Source organism: Trachinotus anak, unplaced genomic scaffold (genome assembly GCF_046630095.1).
Source record: "Trachinotus anak isolate AG129_WGS33_773 ecotype Australia unplaced genomic scaffold, CSIRO_AGI_Tana_v1 ptg000016l, whole genome shotgun sequence".
Taxonomy (NCBI): domain Eukaryota; kingdom Metazoa; phylum Chordata; class Actinopteri; order Carangiformes; family Carangidae; genus Trachinotus; species Trachinotus anak.
This window is the reverse complement of record NW_027273867.1, coordinates 14,188,316-14,207,256: the sequence shown is the minus strand read 5'-3', so window position 1 is coordinate 14,207,256 and position 18,941 is coordinate 14,188,316. Positions and strand designations below refer to the sequence as shown.

General features: G+C 41.6%; 1 protein-coding gene across 2 annotated transcripts in view; it reads left to right on the top strand.

The window, feature by feature from the left end:
* Window positions 1-18,645, top strand: part of ripor2 (RHO family interacting cell polarization regulator 2) — a 57,032-nt gene extending 38,387 nt beyond the window's left edge. For both annotated transcript variants that reach the window (XM_071501281.1, XM_071501282.1), the window contains exons 7-22: window positions 6,554-6,703; window positions 7,298-7,361; window positions 7,745-7,788; window positions 8,096-8,221; window positions 8,599-8,747; window positions 10,032-10,161; window positions 11,126-11,875; window positions 12,660-12,844; window positions 13,058-13,220; window positions 13,329-13,461; window positions 13,604-13,765; window positions 14,009-14,182; window positions 14,792-14,994; window positions 15,094-15,177; window positions 15,514-15,604; window positions 15,988-18,645. In XM_071501281.1, the coding sequence (XP_071357382.1) occupies window positions 6,554-6,703; window positions 7,298-7,361; window positions 7,745-7,788; window positions 8,096-8,221; window positions 8,599-8,747; window positions 10,032-10,161; window positions 11,126-11,875; window positions 12,660-12,844; window positions 13,058-13,220; window positions 13,329-13,461; window positions 13,604-13,765; window positions 14,009-14,182; window positions 14,792-14,994; window positions 15,094-15,177; window positions 15,514-15,604; window positions 15,988-16,088 (2,709 nt within the window). In that variant the 3' untranslated portion in view covers window positions 16,089-18,645. The remainder of the gene's footprint in view (window positions 1-6,553; window positions 6,704-7,297; window positions 7,362-7,744; window positions 7,789-8,095; window positions 8,222-8,598; window positions 8,748-10,031; window positions 10,162-11,125; window positions 11,876-12,659; window positions 12,845-13,057; window positions 13,221-13,328; window positions 13,462-13,603; window positions 13,766-14,008; window positions 14,183-14,791; window positions 14,995-15,093; window positions 15,178-15,513; window positions 15,605-15,987) is intronic.
* The last annotated feature ends 296 nt before the right edge of the window (window positions 18,646-18,941 follow it).

The window sequence follows — 18,941 nt, the reverse complement described above, 5'->3', positions numbered from 1 at the left end:
TCTAGGTCAGGGCAGTTAGTAGGCTACAGCGATTAACAGGTTCCATAAAGGCGAAAAGACGAGAGGAGGAGAAAGAGGGAACATAGAAAAAAAAGGTCTGAGTCATTTTAAAATCGGTAGGGTTGTCTTAGGCAATGATTCTGCAAGCGTGCACCATTTTGAAATAAATAACAAGGAAAAAACACAGGCAGATTCAACACTTGGGCTGTTTTGTGAGGTTGTCACAAGCTGCAGACAAAAGGAACACACACACACTCAGATCCTTTCTCTTTAACATCGGCATTATTCTGAAGCTCTTCTGTTCTTTGCAGCTCTGTACAAAAATAGATTTGAATGCACTTGTAAATATTTGAAATAGTGAAGGAGACTGATTTATCTTGCCAGACAGGCAAAAGGCCTCAAAAGTCAAAGCACAACTAAAGAGTGAGTTAAATCTAGCATTCGCTGTGTTCTTTCATTCTAAATATACACCAGCGTTCCTTTGCTAAACCCTTGTCTTTTCTGACTTTTTGCAAGGTAATGACTGGGGATAAAATAGTTTTAAAACTTCTCTAATCTTTGGAGAAGTGACTTCACAAATTCTATGGATCTGTCGGTTGTAGTTTTACTCCTTTCTGTGCACAAAAGGTTATTGTTTGACTATTAAGAAGTGCTCCTGTACTGTAGCACATGTCCTGACTTTTTACAACAAAAGTATGATGGTCTGAATGTTTTTGATGCATGTATTAGATTTTGTGGAAACAGAAAAATGATTTAATAACAACTTATTTGTAATTTAAGTATAAAGTTAAAAAGGGCAGAGGAAATGCAGGCTGGACCCAAACTAATACCAAGTCCACTAGTAACCCTCGATGCCTTCTGTCTGCCCCGTAAACTGCAATTGCCTATACACATACACACACACACACACACACACACACACAAAGTGGATACGTCCATTTTCCAAACATCAGCAGATACCTATTGAGTGAGATCAATTGTAGTGTCCAGCTAAGAGAATCGGTCAACCACAAAAGCATTGAGGTCAGGAAAGTAATTCACACACACACACACACACACATACATATATACACCCACACGCCTCACCCTTATATAAAGAGTGGTTGCAGTTGTCCTTGCATAGTTTTCCTGTCTGTCAGTTACTTTGACAGACAAGTGCACTGGCTTCTTGCCTGTGTATTACATCGCTGTATATGTCAGCCAATAAGTATGCATTTGAGGTCATTTAGAAACTGTGTCGCCATTACATAATTTATTCACCAGAGAGCACTGACAAGTTGGTTTTTCAGCTGTGAATTGTCCCGCTCAGCTTGTATTTGGTCTCATTTAGAATAAAAACAAATCTAAGGGATCATGTCAAGATTATTATTAGTAAATATCAATATCAGTATCAGCCTTATAATGTTAGCCTTATAAGGCCTTTCATTGCACTAGTGCCGGCCTAGACCTGTCTGCGAGATGCAGGACAAAGTGAAAAAAGGAGGTACATTTTTGTGTGCTGATCAGCCTTTGTAGAGGGGAAGAAGGAGCCATCATCACCTTTATATTTTTGCAGCCAGAGTGATAAGCACTACAGAGATAAAAAAAAAAAAAAAAACGCTGCCTCAGTAGAGTGATATACAGGAAATGGGCAACAATGAACTCCTGTGTGCAGGACACCTAGAATACCTGATATGAGAATGAACGTGTGTAAATGAACGTTAGATGTCATAAGTTTATTTTATTGTGTTACACATATGTACGTCATTAATTTGGTGTAGAGGCAGCACATGCACTTCACCTCATCAGTGAAAACAAATCCTCACAGTCAGTCAATCAGCAGCTGTGAAAAGATGATCAGTGTTTCCGCAGCTGTGAGTTACAGTAAGTCCGTACGTGTTTGTCAGTGTTTGTGCTCAGGCTCAGGCGTGTCTCTTTGTGCTGGACAGCTGCCGTGAGGGATGACTTAACAATCATCCATCAGCAAGTTGTTAGTGGGTGTGGGTGTGTGTGTGTGTGTGTGTGTGTGTGTGTGTGTGTGTGTGTGTGTGTGTGTGTGTGTGTTTGGGACTCACATCAGCCCTCTCTTTTGTTCCTATTCGTGCTGCTGGCTGCCTGCAGATGTCCGAGCCATAATTGGCACACATGGAGGAAGCAGGTGGCACAATATAACCCCTGTGATGTCCTGCATGGGATAGGGTCTGTGTGTGTGTGTGTGTGTGTGTGTGTTTGTGTGTGCTAGCAGTATCAGCAAGGGCATCATTAAAGAGATGAGTGACAAAGAGAGAAATCATGTGTGTGTGTGTGTGTGTTAACCATGTGCCAAATTCAATCCAAAAATGAGTGTGAATACTTTGCATGTGATTATTTTTATTACAGGGTTTTTTTGCTCCCCTTGAATACTAATCTTGCCACCAACACACACACATGCCCACAGATCCCCAGAGAGGGGCTTGTGTGTTTGATGCTGTTTGATGTGGCCCGCCTGTTTTAATCTGCTTATAATCACTCACCCCCTGGCAGAAAGTGTGTGTGTGTGTGTGTGTGTGTGTGTGTGTGTGTGTGTGTGTGTGTGTGTGTGTGAGTGTGTGTGTGAGTGTGTGAGTGTGTGAGTGTGTGCGCACGCATGCACCATTATCCTGCGATTCAGGATAATGGCCATATCTTAAGAGGATTCATGCCATATCCTAAAGATTCACTGCTCATATTCAAAATCCCACATTTTAAATCCAGATATACAGTAGATACAGACATAATCCTTTAAAACTGCCAGTCATGCTTAATAAAAAAAACTTCCACCTTGACCTCTGGCCACACAGTCAAACCACCAAACAAACATTATTAGTTAGTATTTTTACAAGGCTTATCTTAAGAGACACTTAAAAAATAGAAAATAAACGGAGCTAAAATATAGACTTCATCCTTAATAAATGTGAACACTGTATTATCCTCACCCTCGGCATAATTGATTCCCCAATAAAGATTCAGCCATAATCCCTCACTGGGTCTCTGAGCCTCACAGGTTTTGTCATCCCACTGAGCAGTGATTAATACAGGGACTCCGAGTCCAAAAGAGGACTTAATTCAGAATAAATTTGCATTTAATATTTGTTAACATCTGGTAAAAGTTAATTAAGGAGGTTTTTCAGGGGATGCATTTCCAACCAGGTTTGAGTTTGTTTTGAAATAGCCCTTTAAATGAGCTCATCGGTCACCCAAAACAATCTGCTATGTTGAGAAGGTTTTGGAAGTTATACATAGACTCGTGCTTTGTCTGAATGATGGAATTTGGGGTTTTTTGGGTTTGTTTTTTTTTTTTTCCTTGGTAGTACTGCAAGTAACTATTAGTTTCATTACTAATTAATCTGCTGATTAGTTCCTTGATTAATGATTTGAAGAGCACAAGGTGACATCTTCAAAGTCCAAACCCAAAAATATTCAGTTTATTGTCATTGACGACTATGAGAACCGGGAAATAATTTATATAATAATAAATAATAATTTTCGTAATTAATCTAAGACTAATCATTTCACCCTGTATTTTTTGTGTGTCAATATTATTAATACATTAATCTGAACAGGTTTGTCCCAAAGTCAAAAACGTAAGAAGACAAGACAAAGAATTAAATGCACTGTGTGTGTGTGTGTGTGTGTGTGTGTGTATCCAGAGCAGTGTATTAGCAGCACCATAAGCTCTTAAAATGCATTGCTTCTTCTTTCTTTTGCCTAGCTCTCCTCTGCTCTAAAGGTGTGTGTAATTTTTTGCACACTTCATCCATGTCTGTGTTCAGGTTTCTGTCTTTTCTTTTTCTTTGTGTTTTGCCTCTAATGTTCCCCCTGTTTCTGGGGTGAAATGTGCCCGAGGCGCAGCAATATGCTGATGGCTGTCCTCTGGAGTGGAGCTAGGCTGACCTTCAAAAGGACATTTCCTTGAAGGCAGCAAGAGGCGATTGTAATTGGGGACAAAAATTAGCCTAATTGGCTGATAATGATATGATTACTGATTGCCTGGGAAGAATGATGGCCATTCATCAGCCCCGGTTTGTGAAATTTTGTTACCAAGGTGCACAGTTTTCTCCAATGGAAACTCATTGTAGGCGTCTGTTTCTTTGTTACATCATATTTCTCAACTTAATCAATGCAAAAGTTCACTCAGATGGATGTGTGTGTTTTTTGAATCTATCCCAGCTTCATCACCAAACCACCAATGCTCATGTTTTCCCTTGTTTAGTTGTAAACAAACGTGTTTTAAAGCCGTCAAGTGTGAGAGTGTCAGAACCAGCTCCATACCAAGCAGAGAGCTGAGAATAACAGTTGTGGTTGGAGAGTGTTATATAGCTGGCTCAGCTCAGCTGCTGCAGCCCCGCCACATACACCACATACCACAGACAGGGCAGGGTCCCATTCGGGGTAGAGGGTGCTGGTTGGTTTTAGGGGGAGGGGGAGTTGGTGGGATGAGATTGGGTGTCTTTTTTGTATGTAGGTGTAACAAGATAAGCTACATTACACATCCTCCTGAACAAAAACATGCCACTGCAAACAACACTTTTTACCATAAACCCTCACGTGCCCACCCACCACAGTAAAAACATGCTTTGCATACACATGTAAACATGTCGGCATACACAGACTTAGTCTCTTCTTTTCAGACACGCGCACACACACGCTGGCGGTGCTCGTTTCAGACACAAAGATGCACAAACAAACACTCAGAGAAGCTGTTAGGACGACAGGAGCCAGAATGGCCCATTTTCTCCCGCTTCTCCCTAATGAGTGCCATAAAGAGCGCGAGGCATCAATATTTCAGGGCTCTCGTCAGGCAGGCTGCAATGTTTCCCTTTGATGAGGCTCACCAGAGGTGTTTTGTTTTGCCCGGCTGCCACTCCGATCATATGTGAATTCAGGAAGCCATAAAAGCAGACAGAAAGGACGCTGACAATGTTGACTGCTGATAGATTCTAGTTTCTGGAGTGACACAACAATATATAAACCAATCGATCCTCAAGCCTCTTCTTGTGTCTGTCTGTTAAGAAGAGTTGAGGGATCCCTACTTTCATTTGGGAGATTGGAAGTTTTGTTTCATAATGAATTCAGACAATTTTGGGCCTCTTTTATATTGATTTTGACACGTAGTGTACAGAAGTACACAAAAAGTAACAAAAGAGCCTTTTAAAACAGAGTTACAGTGTGTTTTATCAGGTGAAAAGACATAATAAATAAAAGTAAAGACATCCACAAATGGAAGTGTCAGATATTAATACCTTAAAACTTTGATGTTCTTTAATTAGATCATTTGATGCCATAGAGTTAAAATAATAACTTGATTTACATATAGTGCTTTTATGTTTAGTGCTTTTACTGTACAATAACAGAGTGAAACAATTAAATATGCTGACATAATGAGATGATAATACAAAACATAAGAGAAGAATAGAATAAAATATTTTAAAAAACAGAGTAGAGATCACACAACCTCTACCATCTTTGGCTTTTCTTGCCAACGGGCTCAACAGAACTATTACTGCTGTGGTTACAACATCATCCTATCTTAATGATTTCACTCCAGCTGAAACTCCAACGTCTCAGCCCACACTGAGAAAGCAGGATGTCGGATGGAGTCGTTGCCTCTCCCTGTGGGTTTGGGTTAGATCAGACTGGTGCTGAAAACTCAAGTCAGGCCGACGTCTCTAAATGAGCTCTAAACGCCGTCTGTTGTTGTTCCCCCAGCACTGGGAGTGTCCCACTGTGGGGTCTGTCCCAGACTGGGACAGCACAGGCGTCTGCCACTGGAGGCTACAGTTCCACTGATATATACCAGCTGTATCTGCTCACTGTCAGTTCAGTTCAGGACTCCTTTCTATCTAGTTTATCAGGTTATCTGTTTGCCTTCCTAATGACTGTCTTTCTCTTTTGACCTGCCATTTTTTTGCTCCGTTACTTTCTATAATTTCTCTTTCACCTATTTCATTGTTTCTTCATTTGCCGTCTTTCTTTTTTTTTCTTCTTTCTTCAATCTGAACATTGTGAAAGTTTCTTCTCAGTCACACTGGAGCCTGTTTTTGCAGAGCATCTTGTCATACAATTCATCAGTTTCTATTTTTGCTCTTGTCGAGGACCCGTTGATAAAAGTCACATCAGCGCTGAGATACTCAATACTACACAGGCCTGAAGCTGTGCTGGGCATCCTTGAATGAATCCCAGTGAGATGTGAACACATCCAGAATAATTTAGATAGCAGTTGGAAGTTTTTAGGGAGTGTGCCTCCTGCCCAGGGATGTTTTGATGTGATGTATGGAGGGTTTCAAACTTCAAAGACTTCATTAGTGCAGAGGTTCTTCTCTCTCTCTTTTTCCCTCTCTCTCTCTCTCTCTCTCTCTCTCTCTCTCTCTCTCTCTCTCTCTCTCTCTCTCTCTCTCTCTCTCTCTCTCTCTCTCTCTCTCTCTCTCTCTCTCTCTCTCTCTCTCTCTCTCTACTAATGAACGAGAAAGATTGCACTTGAACGCATGCTTGTCCTTGTGGCACGTTTATTAAAGGTGGAGGGACTCTGTGTTTGTGTGTGTGTGTGCTCATTCAGGTGGATGAGCTGTACGAGGCGTTCTGCATCCAGAGCCGTCTGAGGGAAGGTGCCAGCCGGATGAAGCAGGCCTTCTCCTCCTCTCCCTCCACTAAAGGCACCAAGGAGAGCATCGCAGAGGTCAACCGCCGGTACAAGGAATACACTGAGGTACTAACATACAGTGTGTTGGGTATACTGATGAGGATCTGCATATATTTTTCTGGCATTAAAATTATGTTTCACCTTATCAGAGTCATGTAATAATAGCTAGTTTACTTATAGGGCCTCTTATTAATGGTCTAATAAAGACATCGGCCCTAGTTAGAAAGGAAATATTATTCTGAAAACATGGAGCGACTGATATATAATTGGAATAAATCAGCTACGATGCCACATTTACATGATTTTATGATTTTTACATCTGAACAGATTCATTAAGTATAATGCACGGAAATATAACAGTGTGCTGACAAAACCCACAGTATACTTAAATATATGATACAGAATGCTGCTTACACTGATTTGTAAACACTAATATGTAAAGTCGCATACTTGCAGAATGACCTTTAAGTCTAAATTACACACACACACCTGTCATCACCTGCCCTGAGGGCTTAGACCAGCCGCCTGCCTCCTCTGCAGTTTAACATTGACGGGCTTTGTCAGAGTCTCTTGAGATAACTTGATTACTGTTGTTGTTCTTGTCTTGCGAGACAAACAGCTGTTTGTGGGATCAGTCTCATCTTTCTCTCTCTGCTCCAGAACATGAGCACGTTTGAGAGCGAACTGGAGAACCTGCTCGGGGAGTTTCACATCAAAATGAAAGGTGAGATAAGAATTCTTCAAAACTGACAAGTTCACATGCTGGTATTCATTTCTGTAATAGGAAGCACAAGAATGTTTTGGAGATGAGCTTCACTATCTATGGAACATGTCAGTCTGTTATTGAACATGTCAATGATCAAGTGGGAAAAGCCTTATCCTGTATTAAAATTCATGAAAATCCATTAATTAAAAAATCCTTTGAAAGCCATGTGTACTGTAGTGGGACACTGAACCCGCATATGGTCACTTACTGTAAACCACCAGCTAAATACTAAAGTCACCTAAAAACAAAAGAGGTTGCTTGGCTCAGAATGACCCACATCAGATTTTTCCCCCATCATGTCCAAATGTTTTTTTTAAAAATCTGTTTCCTCTCTCCGACAGGATTAGCAGGCTTTGCAAGACTCTGTCCTGGAGACCAGTATGAGGCAAGTTGTTTGTTTTAAACTTGTAACACAGGGATTTAAAAAACAACTTTACGTTCATGTCGAAATCCATGTGTTTGTAAAACCATTTAGGCAAGAATTGGGACAGAGAGATGATTTATACTTTTAGTTCAAGTTAAGAAATCTAGTAGTTGGTTTCCAGCAGAATTAAACAGTAGCTAAAGATGTATCCAACTTGTCCTCCAGTATGGAACAATGCTGCTATAGCGGCTGTCAAAGTTTTGCCCTTCCTCTGACTTCAGACTTACTTTTTGTATTTTCCCCACTGCCGTCTCTTTCCTTCCTCTAGATCTTTATGCGGTACGGTCGTCAGAGGTGGAAGCTGAAGGGGAAGATCGAGGTGAACTCCAGACAGAGTTGGGATGGAGATGAGATGGTTTTCATGCCTCTCATCACTGACCTCATCAACATCAAGGTACTGAGGAAAACCAGATAACCGAACTTTGAGCCTAAAATACTGAGCTTCAGTAAATGAACACAATAAATGAATATTTTTGACAGATTAACATTTTTTATTTTTTGGACATTTTGCATACGAAACGAAATTCCTCCTTGTTGTATCATTCAGACAATTGGCCCTTGATAGTTCCAAGAGGTACATCACAGATTTGTACTTGATTTCACTGCAAACCCCATCACAGGTCCAACCTTATTTGCTGTAGACACATCTCTCTCTGTCTGATTTCTTATCTGCAGTCAGGGATGATAGCACAGGGTATACAATCAGCTGACTTGTGCCAGTGCCTTCTGTGTCAGGAGAACTTGAATAGATTTTGGTTTTGGTCTCATCAGGTGACGGAGCTGAAGGGCCTGGCCACTCACATGCTGGTGGGCAGTGTGATCTGCGAGACCAAGGAGCTGTTTACTGCCATGCCTCAGGTGGTGGCTGTGGATGTCAACGACCTGGGGACCATTAAACTCAACCTGGAGGTCACGTGGTAGTAAGTAGACTCTTATACACACAACAAGCAACTGTTTCTCTACTGTAGATTGTTGGTTATTTTTAATGCCTCCTCGCTCGTGAACATGATCTCTCCGAAACGCCTTGAGGGAATTTCTTCAGATTTGTGCACAAACATTCCTGTGGACTCAAGGATGAACTGATCATATTTTATTGGTCAAAGCTCAAAAGTCAAGGTCACTGTGACCTCACAAAACATGTTTTTAGCCGACTCACAAATTCATACCCTTATGGCTTAGTTTAACTCAGATAAAGTGATGACATTTTATATCCAAATGGTCAACGGTCAATTTCACAGTGACATCATTTCTTCTGCAAAAACACTTCTGTCTGTTATTCAGTGTTGCAAGTCGTAAAGGGGAGATTGTGATCATTACTTCCTCCAACTATGCTGGTTGGCGGAGTCATACAGCTGACAGGCAGTAATTCTAGTCAATTCGTAAAGGGAAACCATCTTCAGCAGAATAGTATCACATATCGTATAAAAAAAGCAGAACAAAAAGATACAGTTTTGTGATTTTAAATATTTTCTGGCTTTTTGCTTTTATTTGACAGTCGGAGTAAACTTGGAGATGTAACATGCAACAAAGGTTCCCCTGGTCAGAGGTTCATTAAGTATAATCAGAAATAATTTAAAAGCAGTTTCCTCACTGCATACTGTTGTCGGTCTTGTGAATTATTTTTTGAGTTTATGTACCTGAGTTGGCAGAGTAGCAAAGCACAGCTGTAAAACGCCTCCCTGCCTTTGCCACATTCAATAACCAGAGCTTTGCCAAATGCATTTGTTGATGTACACATTAATTCACAGTATCAAGTCTGTACTAAAGTGAAATGGATGTACCACTGGGGCACTGAGTTTTAATATACAGTGGGGATTCATTTATTTTTGTTTCATTGTCACTCCACCAAAGTGTCAGTGGGTTGAACATATTTAATTTCCTGGTCAGGAAGGGGATAAATGTTGGATTTACACTGTTAATATAAAATATATTTAAAAAGCCTTTGAACACTCCTGATGTTTAGCTGCTGAAGAAATACCTACAGTCACTGTTATTTGTGGCGTAGCTGTAAATTCAGTGTCGACATGACTTGTAGTTTCCTGCCATCTGGTGGACAGACATGTTATAGTAGCTACAGTAACTAGGAAAATAAATCCTGCTCTGTGACACCACCAAATGAATGACATCACTTATACAGTGGGTACGCATAGGTAAATCACATAAAGCAATCACATTAAGTGCCTTGTTTCATTCCCTCCATCCAGCCCCTTCGACGTCGAGGACCTGACTCTGTCGTCCGGCAACGTGAGCAAAGCCACAGCTCTCCAGAGACGGGTGTCAGTCTACAGCCAGGGAACGCCAGAGACCCCCACCTTCCAGGACACCTCCTTCTTTGTGAGACACACACACACACACACACACACACACACACACACACACACACACATCTCCTTTAGCCTCATTGTTGTGGTGAGAGACAGATCTTTTTGTGGGTACTTGTAGTCGTAACACATTTTGCGATCCTTACACACACAAACCTGCGTAATGTCTGCTCTGCACTACCAGGAAATTTTGATCATAGCTCACAATTTTTCTGTTGATGCATCATTTTTATGTAAGCAGTGCTACCCCTACCCCCTAACTAACCCTCACCAATTTCCCTGCTATCCCCCTCCACTTTGCATTTCCACATCAAAACCCTTTACCCACACTCTGTCCCACTTTACATGTTTATCCATCCCTCCTGTTTCCCACTCACCTGCCCTCACTCAAATACCCAACACCTTGTCCTATTTGCCTGCGTGCATTGTGTAAAGAAGTGGCGGCCATATCCCGTGGAGCGCCAGCGCCTCTCCTTCCTGCACATGCTCCGAGACACCCTGCTAGAGAAGCTAAGGCGCAGTCGCTCGTTTGGTGACCTGGCCTCACTGCGGCCAAGGCCCAAATCCAGTCTGGAGGTCTATGTGAGTGTGCTGTGGCCCCTTGACCCTCCTAACCTGACTCATGTGTGCCCCCTGCCTCACCAACACGATGGGGATGTACTTCTCTGCTGGTGTGGACGTACTTGGGCTTGTCCAGTCCTTTTCTGTGGGCTGCTGAATGCAATGCGCGCCTGTTTGCATGTTTATTTGCATGACATGCTTTAAGATGTCTTGTGTTCTGTGATGTTTTTCTGCTAAGATTTTCCTCACTGTGATTCTGTCTTGGTTGAACGGGTCAGATCATAAGAATCTAGAGAGAAACAGCAGAGTATGCTGAATCTTTTTCTACTGGAGAGTGTGTTCGCCACATGTACTGATTTCAAGCTATATCTCAGTCTTTATCTTCCACATATTTACTTTCCTGTCCCTTCTTTCAGTCCACTTTGCCAGATGATGTCTTTGAAAACGGTGGCTGTGGCGTGGCTGAATGCAAGCGTCTCTCCTTCACCTTCTCCGACACCTCGGGTTCCACGCCCAGCCCCAGCCCCGCCCCGAGCTCTCACTCCCCCGGCCAGTCCAACCCAGAGATCACCGTCACTCCTCCAGAAATGGACCCATCATCTACACAAATCCTCCCAACAAGGGAGGACTCCATCGCAGAGGAGCATTTAGTGGAGGAAGAGGAGGAGGAGTACGAAGAGGATGGGGAGACGGGTAGTAGAGGAAGTAGGGGCACCAGCGCCAGCCTCGCCAGTGATGAAGCTGAGGTGGCAGAGGACTCAGAGTGGGAGCGCACAGAGTCCCAGCGGAATTCTGGCTCCAACAGTGGTTCAGCTGCCCCGTCCTTGTGCTCTGACAGCCACCTGTCTACGGTGGCTCCAGAGGATGTTTTCCTGGATCACGCTGATGAACTGAAACCTGTGGAACTTGACACAGAGGAGGCCGGCAGCCTCACCAGGCAGCTTGTGAAGAGGCTGACCTCTTCTGAAATTGTGCCTCCCAGTGGGAGCTCTACTGAGGGTGGAGGAAGCCTGAGCTGGGCAGGAGAGGGAAGCAGGGCTTTCTTGGAGAGCAGCCTGGAGGAGGCCATCCACAGCCTGCTGATGAGGCTAGAGTCACTGACTCATCGCTGCCGAGAGCTGCAGGACCTGGAGCAGGAAGTGATGCGCCTGGAGGATTTACTCAAGGTGATTGAACACTTAATATGTCTCTTTTTACATTTACACATATTAAAGATGTCACATCTATTTAAAGTTTTGACTCTGAATGAGCAAAGAAACATTTCAAGTAATGTCAGAAAAAAGAAACTAGATTTTTTTTCTTGGCCCAACATGGTGATTAGATATTATATGCTTCTTAAATCCTTTTTGTCACATACAGCTGCCCTAGAGTACTCTCAAATAACCCATCAACAACATAGAGAAATGCTAAAATAGAGTATCAAATATCATGTTTAATCATTTCCAAATTTAGATGCATATTTTTAGAAAAATTTAACATCTTGTAATATCAACAGACCTTCCACAAGGGGATTTTATTTTGAAGAAGTGTTTCTCTGTGATGTGTCTGATGTACTGTCAAATCTTATAATATACTGTGTAATGATGAAATGTGCACTATCTAAGGAAGAAAATTAAATGAACAAATATGCAAGCTTAAAACTGCAAATAACTGATTACACACATTGGAAAAAGTAGTGAGTTAATTCACTAATTATCATGGACCTGAGGTGGAGTCTGACTACAGTACCTATCCTGAACAACCCCATCTCAGCCTACCCTCGCCAAATCTCTGGGTGCCATTTTTTTCTAGGATGAACACTAGGACTCCTCTTATGAAATACTCCATATACTGAAAGACCGTCTAAGTTTAGCTCAGATTCAAATGTCACAAAAATCCAGCTATAGCACCAAAAATGTACGAGTTATTAACCCAGTTTCTCCTCCCCACCTACCACCCTTCCCTCTACAGTGTCGTCTCCCAGGCCACAGAAGCAGATCATCCAGCCTCAGTCTGACGGTGGAGAGCGCCCTGGAGAGCTTCGACTTCCTCAACACCTCTGACTTCGATGACGAGGATACTGGAGATGATAACGCTGTCCTCAGCCTTCCCCCACAGAGGTCTCCGCTTTTTGATGCAGACGGAGAGAGGATCGGGTGAGTGGGAGACATAGTGAGACACTTATGTGATACTTTATGTTAGCTGTCATTGATAGTAAGTGCATTTTGTAATTGCATATTATTATTAATATTATATTGTACAATAAAGCAAAGTCACATACCAAAAATCATTCGACAAGTACGACACCTACAGTACTTCTGTGTGATGCTGCTGCCACCCAGTGGTGACTCTTGGTATCCACCTCTCAGGGGCCAGCATCCAGAAGCCAGAGGACACCTGAGCGAAGCCCTGACAGAAGACACCGGTGTAGGCAACAGCGTGGCTGGAAGCCCCCTACCCCTTACAACTGGAAACGAGAACCTGGACGTGGCCATCGTCATCCACCTGCAGTACTGTAATCACCTCATACAGGTAGAGCTCCTTCTGACACAAATGTGTTATTTCGGCAACATCAAACAGTACAATCCCTGAAACCACAAAACTGGTCTAACGTGGCTTTGATTCTTCATGTATCGGCAGTCGTTGATGAGTGGGGTGAGTGTGTGGCAGCGTCGCAGTCTGCTCCTCAAACTGTCTGGACAAACTCAGCTGTTGGAAGAATTAGCAGAGATCAGTGTGGACAGACTGGGAGCTATCACATCTGCTGCAGATGGTAGGTATTGGTATATTCCATGTCCTATCAAGTGAGAGTATCTCTATCTTGAACTTTAGAGCAGTCTATATGCATAATAAAATGATTACCATATATAAAAGGTTTGAGGGTTTGTAGCGTCTGACCTCCTGTTCTCTCTCAGTTCTCCCGGGCCTCGCAGAGCGCCCAGAGCTGATGGCACTGTGGTCAGAGTGCAGTGGGTCTGCGGGACTTTTCCACACCACATTGGACAGAGTGTTCAAACACATGAACCAGTGCTACACAACGGTGCTGCAGGAGAGACACCCACACAGCGCTGACACAGGTTGGCTCATCCCTATTTTCTCTCTTACAAACAGACCAGAGGTTATACATCAAATTTCATCTTGTTGAGTCACTTATTTGGTTTGTAAATCAGTAACTGTTTTAAATATGTTCCTCGGGGGAAAATTAGATCACTGTAGTTGCTAAGGATGTATTGGGTTTGATAACAGATTAAAACACAGTGTAGTTGCAGTTAGCCAGACTCTCTAAATATTTGCTGGTTTTCTTTTCTCCTCCTCTCCAGTGGTCGGTGTTGTAGTGGGTGAGATGGTTGACAGGAGCGACCTGGTGACGTCACACGATCCTCCTGCCTCTGCTCTGTGCCAGGATGTCCTGACTGTGTTTCAGTTCCACAGCTACATCCTACAACATGAGGTTCAGGACATGGAGACACACCTGCTGCACCTGGCCAGAGAGGGTGAGCTAAAGCTGTCATGCTCACTTCTGTTTCACGTTGGCTTTGTCCTCTTATAACTACGACAGTGGTTTTACCCTTGATAACCAAATGAGGATATATTTTATCCTGCGCAACATAGATCTTTGCCTGCATACTATTCACCTGAGTAAAAAAAAGACATGAAATAATAGGCAAAACTAACAAACATCTTGATGCTGTCTTGATATAGCATGTGAGTAACAGTGTTGCTTTTTGTAGCATTACAATATTTAATATAGAATAAGATAAATTGTGAATGAATGAATCAAGTTATACAATATAGATCAAGCACCTCATCTTTGGTTTTTACTGAAAATCTTTTTTAAAAGAAGCACATTAAAGAGATTTTCACCAAAATGTTATATCCAAATGTAAATGAGCTGCTGATAATAATAACCATTTAAGTTTAAAAAAAAATCTTTATTAAAATCAAATTAAAATCAAAACTAATAAATTTCCTACATATTTTTAAATTAAGACATAAGATAATAGAGATCAGAAACCAGCTCCAGGAGCACAGAAGCCTCTGCTTGTTGCTCTACAATCCATGGTTTGATCTTTAACGTGTCTGCGTTTGTTTCTGATACTCAGAGGTGTTTGCAGTGGCTCTGTGCAGTGGGGATTATTCTCAGTGTCTAGCAGAGATGGATGTGGTGCCTGTGTCATCCCTGTGGCCTAAAAACAGCACCCTGAGGGCCCTGGCCTCCCTGCTCACTGCAGACGACCCTCAGGTCAGCAAGGCAGCAGCCGACTACCTCTCTTCTGGAGCATCACGCGGCCACTTCAGGAACAGGGTGAGTAGTGCTGAAGAGAGCGCACAAGTGTATTTTCTACTATTTCAGTTCGTCTTGACAGATGCTGCATGTCATGTTTGAATGTTGGTGTGTTTACAGGCTGTGGAGTGCTACACCCAGGCTCTGGCGGAGGCTGGAGTTCAGAGCCAGAGGGCGGCTTGTTCAGCACTCAGCTGTCTGCAGGTCAGAGGCCTCTTACATTATCTATAGTTGTGACACTGGTTTAGGTCTCGGTTTGTGTTCTTTAACAAATTTACTACGAGTCAACATCAAAAAGTACTGAGAAGGTTGTGGCTGCTGCGTGAAGAGTTTTATGAAGTCAGCTAAACTGTGTTTGACATGGCTCTAAGAACTACTAATTCAGCATGCATTCCTGTGAGGGTTGAAGAACTTGTTAGGCATGATGTATTTTTATGATCAGATTGGTTCACCATGTAGTTGCTGCAATATAAAAGGAGCTGTCGTGCTACAGCACTATTACATACATATAATCTTCCTGTTCTCCCTGTCTGTCTGCAGGCTGTAGAAAGCATCAGGGCGGTGGTAGCGCTGTGTGATTCAGCCGATGAGGAGCTTCGTCATGTCGCCATAGAAACCCTGCTCACATTTGGTGAGTAACGAAATTTATGGAAGGCAAATATTGCTAAGCTTGGTCATCTCGCTATGCTTCTACAAATCACTGTTCAGAATTTACATTGTGTACACATATGCCACAATCTAACATAAAGTACAAAAATATGAAAAAAGATGTATATAAATGTAGCTTATACAATATAATTCTAAGACAAACTGCACTTTTGCTTTGTTTTTTCTTGAGATTCAAATAGTAAAAGATGATTTTTCGCCTTTTGTGGTGACCTAAAGCGGAAATATTTTGTCCTAATTAAACAGCACAGGAATGTCATTACAATCCAAGATGCAGTGAGTTATTTTCCATTACTCAAAGCTGCCTGCAGGAACACTGCTCATAGATAACACTTGCGTTTGTCACAGGTGAGGAGGGGCGGCTGGCGTACGAGCAGCTGGACACAGTGCCGGGGGAAATGATCCGTCTGGGCACACGGCGTGGAAACGCCGTCACCACAGCCTTCTGAGCCACCGTGCCACTGAGAAGATCACAGATTACACCCCAGCTGAGGAAAACACTGCCCCCTCAGCTTGACACCACTCTGCACTGTTAATGACTGATCAGTTTACTGATCCGCTTATTGGAGCAGACTTAAAGATCTCCACACCGCCACATTAGATCACTGTTCTTACTGATACTGCCTCCTAAAAGGAACTAACACCAAACAAGCTGTCTTAACCACAAAGACACACAACCTATATCCCTCCTGCACACACACACACACACACACACACACACACACACACTTAAAACTCCTTGTTCCACTATCACCTCCAATTTCGCACAGCCCCACACGCCTACCGACCCCTCCTCCCACTGCTTTCTGAGCCAGGCAGACTGGTCATGTTGAGTTTTAACTTGAGAGCACGATTTTGACTGGACACTGAAGCCGCTGAAAGTCGCTCCAAAGACTGTGGAAACTGGAAATTGAGCAATGCATCTTCACCCCTCACAAAACCTCTGTCAACGAGCTATCCACCACTGCACACAACACTTGTATCACTTATTCACTGATTAACCATCATCTTGGTCGTCACAGAGTCAGTTGTGTCACGCAATATACTAACTATGATCTTTGTATAATCACTGTTTATCACATGTTTAAGTTTGTGGTTTCGCATTAGAGATGTTTTTTTTTTTTGTTTGTTTTATTTTTTTTTGGTGCTTTCAGAAGATTTGCACTGTTGTAAAGCATGTAAATATGGCATATTTTACACGGCCGGTGTAATATATGTGGTTGTATTCAAAATGTATTTTTAAGTTGTGTTTTCTAGTACGTTCCATTTTGAGTTTCAGGGATTCTTGTATGGTCGAAAGTGTGTGTTTTGTGGCAGGGAGGACCATTAACAAGTTGAGAATGGCTTCTTAGACAAAGTGAGGTAAAGTGGTTAAAGAGCAGTTTACAGTCCTGAACAGATTTAGACCTCAGTTCAGACCCCAGTGGAGTAAAAGGAGAGGAAAAACTTAGTGCCCAAGGTTCACTCTCTCAGCAGTTTATGTATGTATGAGTTTCTTCATACTCGCAGTTGATCAAGTGCAATTTTTCTGTACATAGCTGACACGAGAAGACATTTGATAAAGTCAGCCTCGACCATTTGAGCCTTGATGTGGTCGAGCGGGAAGGGTTCCACAAATACTTTCTTTTGTAGATGTATTTTTCCTACCAGGTGTGGAGCTAGTCGAGGGCAATAAATTCAGTTTAGGAGTGTAAGAATGCACTTTCTCAGTGACTGTACAGAGAGGAGGAGGAACTTTGGGCAGAGTATAGGTGTAGCCTCAGTTTTGGCTAACTGCACATTCATACAGTATGTGAGCTAATAGCACGTTTAGAAATTAAGCTTTTATTATGATAAACTGCAGAATGAAGTGTTCTGTTTGGTACGTCTTGGGTCTGTAATGTGGGAACACTGACCTGAGGTAAGCATATAATTCCAACTCTTCTCATTTTAATTGTACTACTGAGTCTAGTGAGATGATAAAACTCACATTTGTTCTCACATCTTATTTATTATTTACTCCTTGTAATTCTAATATTCTTTGGAGTTATACTGTAATAGTACAGATGACATTGTTATGTAAATGAATTGTATATTTATGTTCTATTTTGGATCAGGTCCAGGATTTGAAATATAGTTTATTGTTTAAGAAGGCCTCCATGTAATTGCCATGATCTCATGCTTAACTTTAATTGGAGTTTATTTTGAAAGAATTATACTAGATTGATTATTATTTTGGAGAAGATAAAGATTTGCTAATAGTCTATAGTGTTATAGATTTCTTTTCCCTAAAAGATCCCCAAAATAAAGGGATGTCATATATTAGAAATGTTACTTTATTACTTAGAATTACTGTAACCAAAGGAAGAATTAATTTTAAAATTGTCTTTTAATAAAAACCCATAATTCATCGGAGAATGTATTTTCGATACAACATTTGCATTTTGGCCAGAATACTCAGACTTATCTTTAGAAGCACAACTTAAAAACAAGACAAACCCGTAATATATGAATCTAGCTACATTTGGTTCTAACTGCACAGTCCAAAAGCCATAATGATTAAAAACAAGTAATATTTTTATGAAATGTATTTTTTCTTTTGTATTATAATCTGTAAATGTGTGAAGTTGTTACTAAAAGCTGAAGATGGTGTTAATTTTTTTTTTTCTATACAACCTTTTGCAAAACATGGTCCATATTTAAGTACAGTTACAGGTCTGGCCTGATATCTAATTCACCCACCTTTTTTTTCTTTCCACAAACTTGCAGTTGACCAGTGTTATAAGTTTTGTTGACTGTTCAATTCCTGATCACCAGAGTCCAAGTTGGCAAAATGTGCACATTTCAGAGACTGGTTTTAAGAATAACTTGGTACACTTTTGCTAAAATTAAACTATCCATCTCTGTAGTCAATAGCTTCAGTGCTCATCTATTTAGTTGCATACTACTCTTCTCCATTGTGGTTAGCAGTGTCTCCTCTGCTCATCAAAAGTTGCAATAAATTTTATTTTTGCATAATTAAAATAACAGATTTGTGGATTTCTTAAGTCTCAAATGCCTCTCAAGACCAATGTTTTGTCATTTGTCAGCACTGTCTTTGATTAGATTTCATAGTCTTATTTTCATTTTATGCTTTAGTGATTCAGACAAATATCGTCACACTTGTGGCATACATGGACAGTAAAAGCCATGGTGTTAAGTAAAGCAAAACAAAGCTGTGCAGTTAATATGCAAGCTTTTAAACCAACTAAAAGCTATAAAGCTAGAGTTGCTGGTTACACAAGCCCTTTTACAGCAGCGTATCCAGCTTCCGCCCTCTGAAC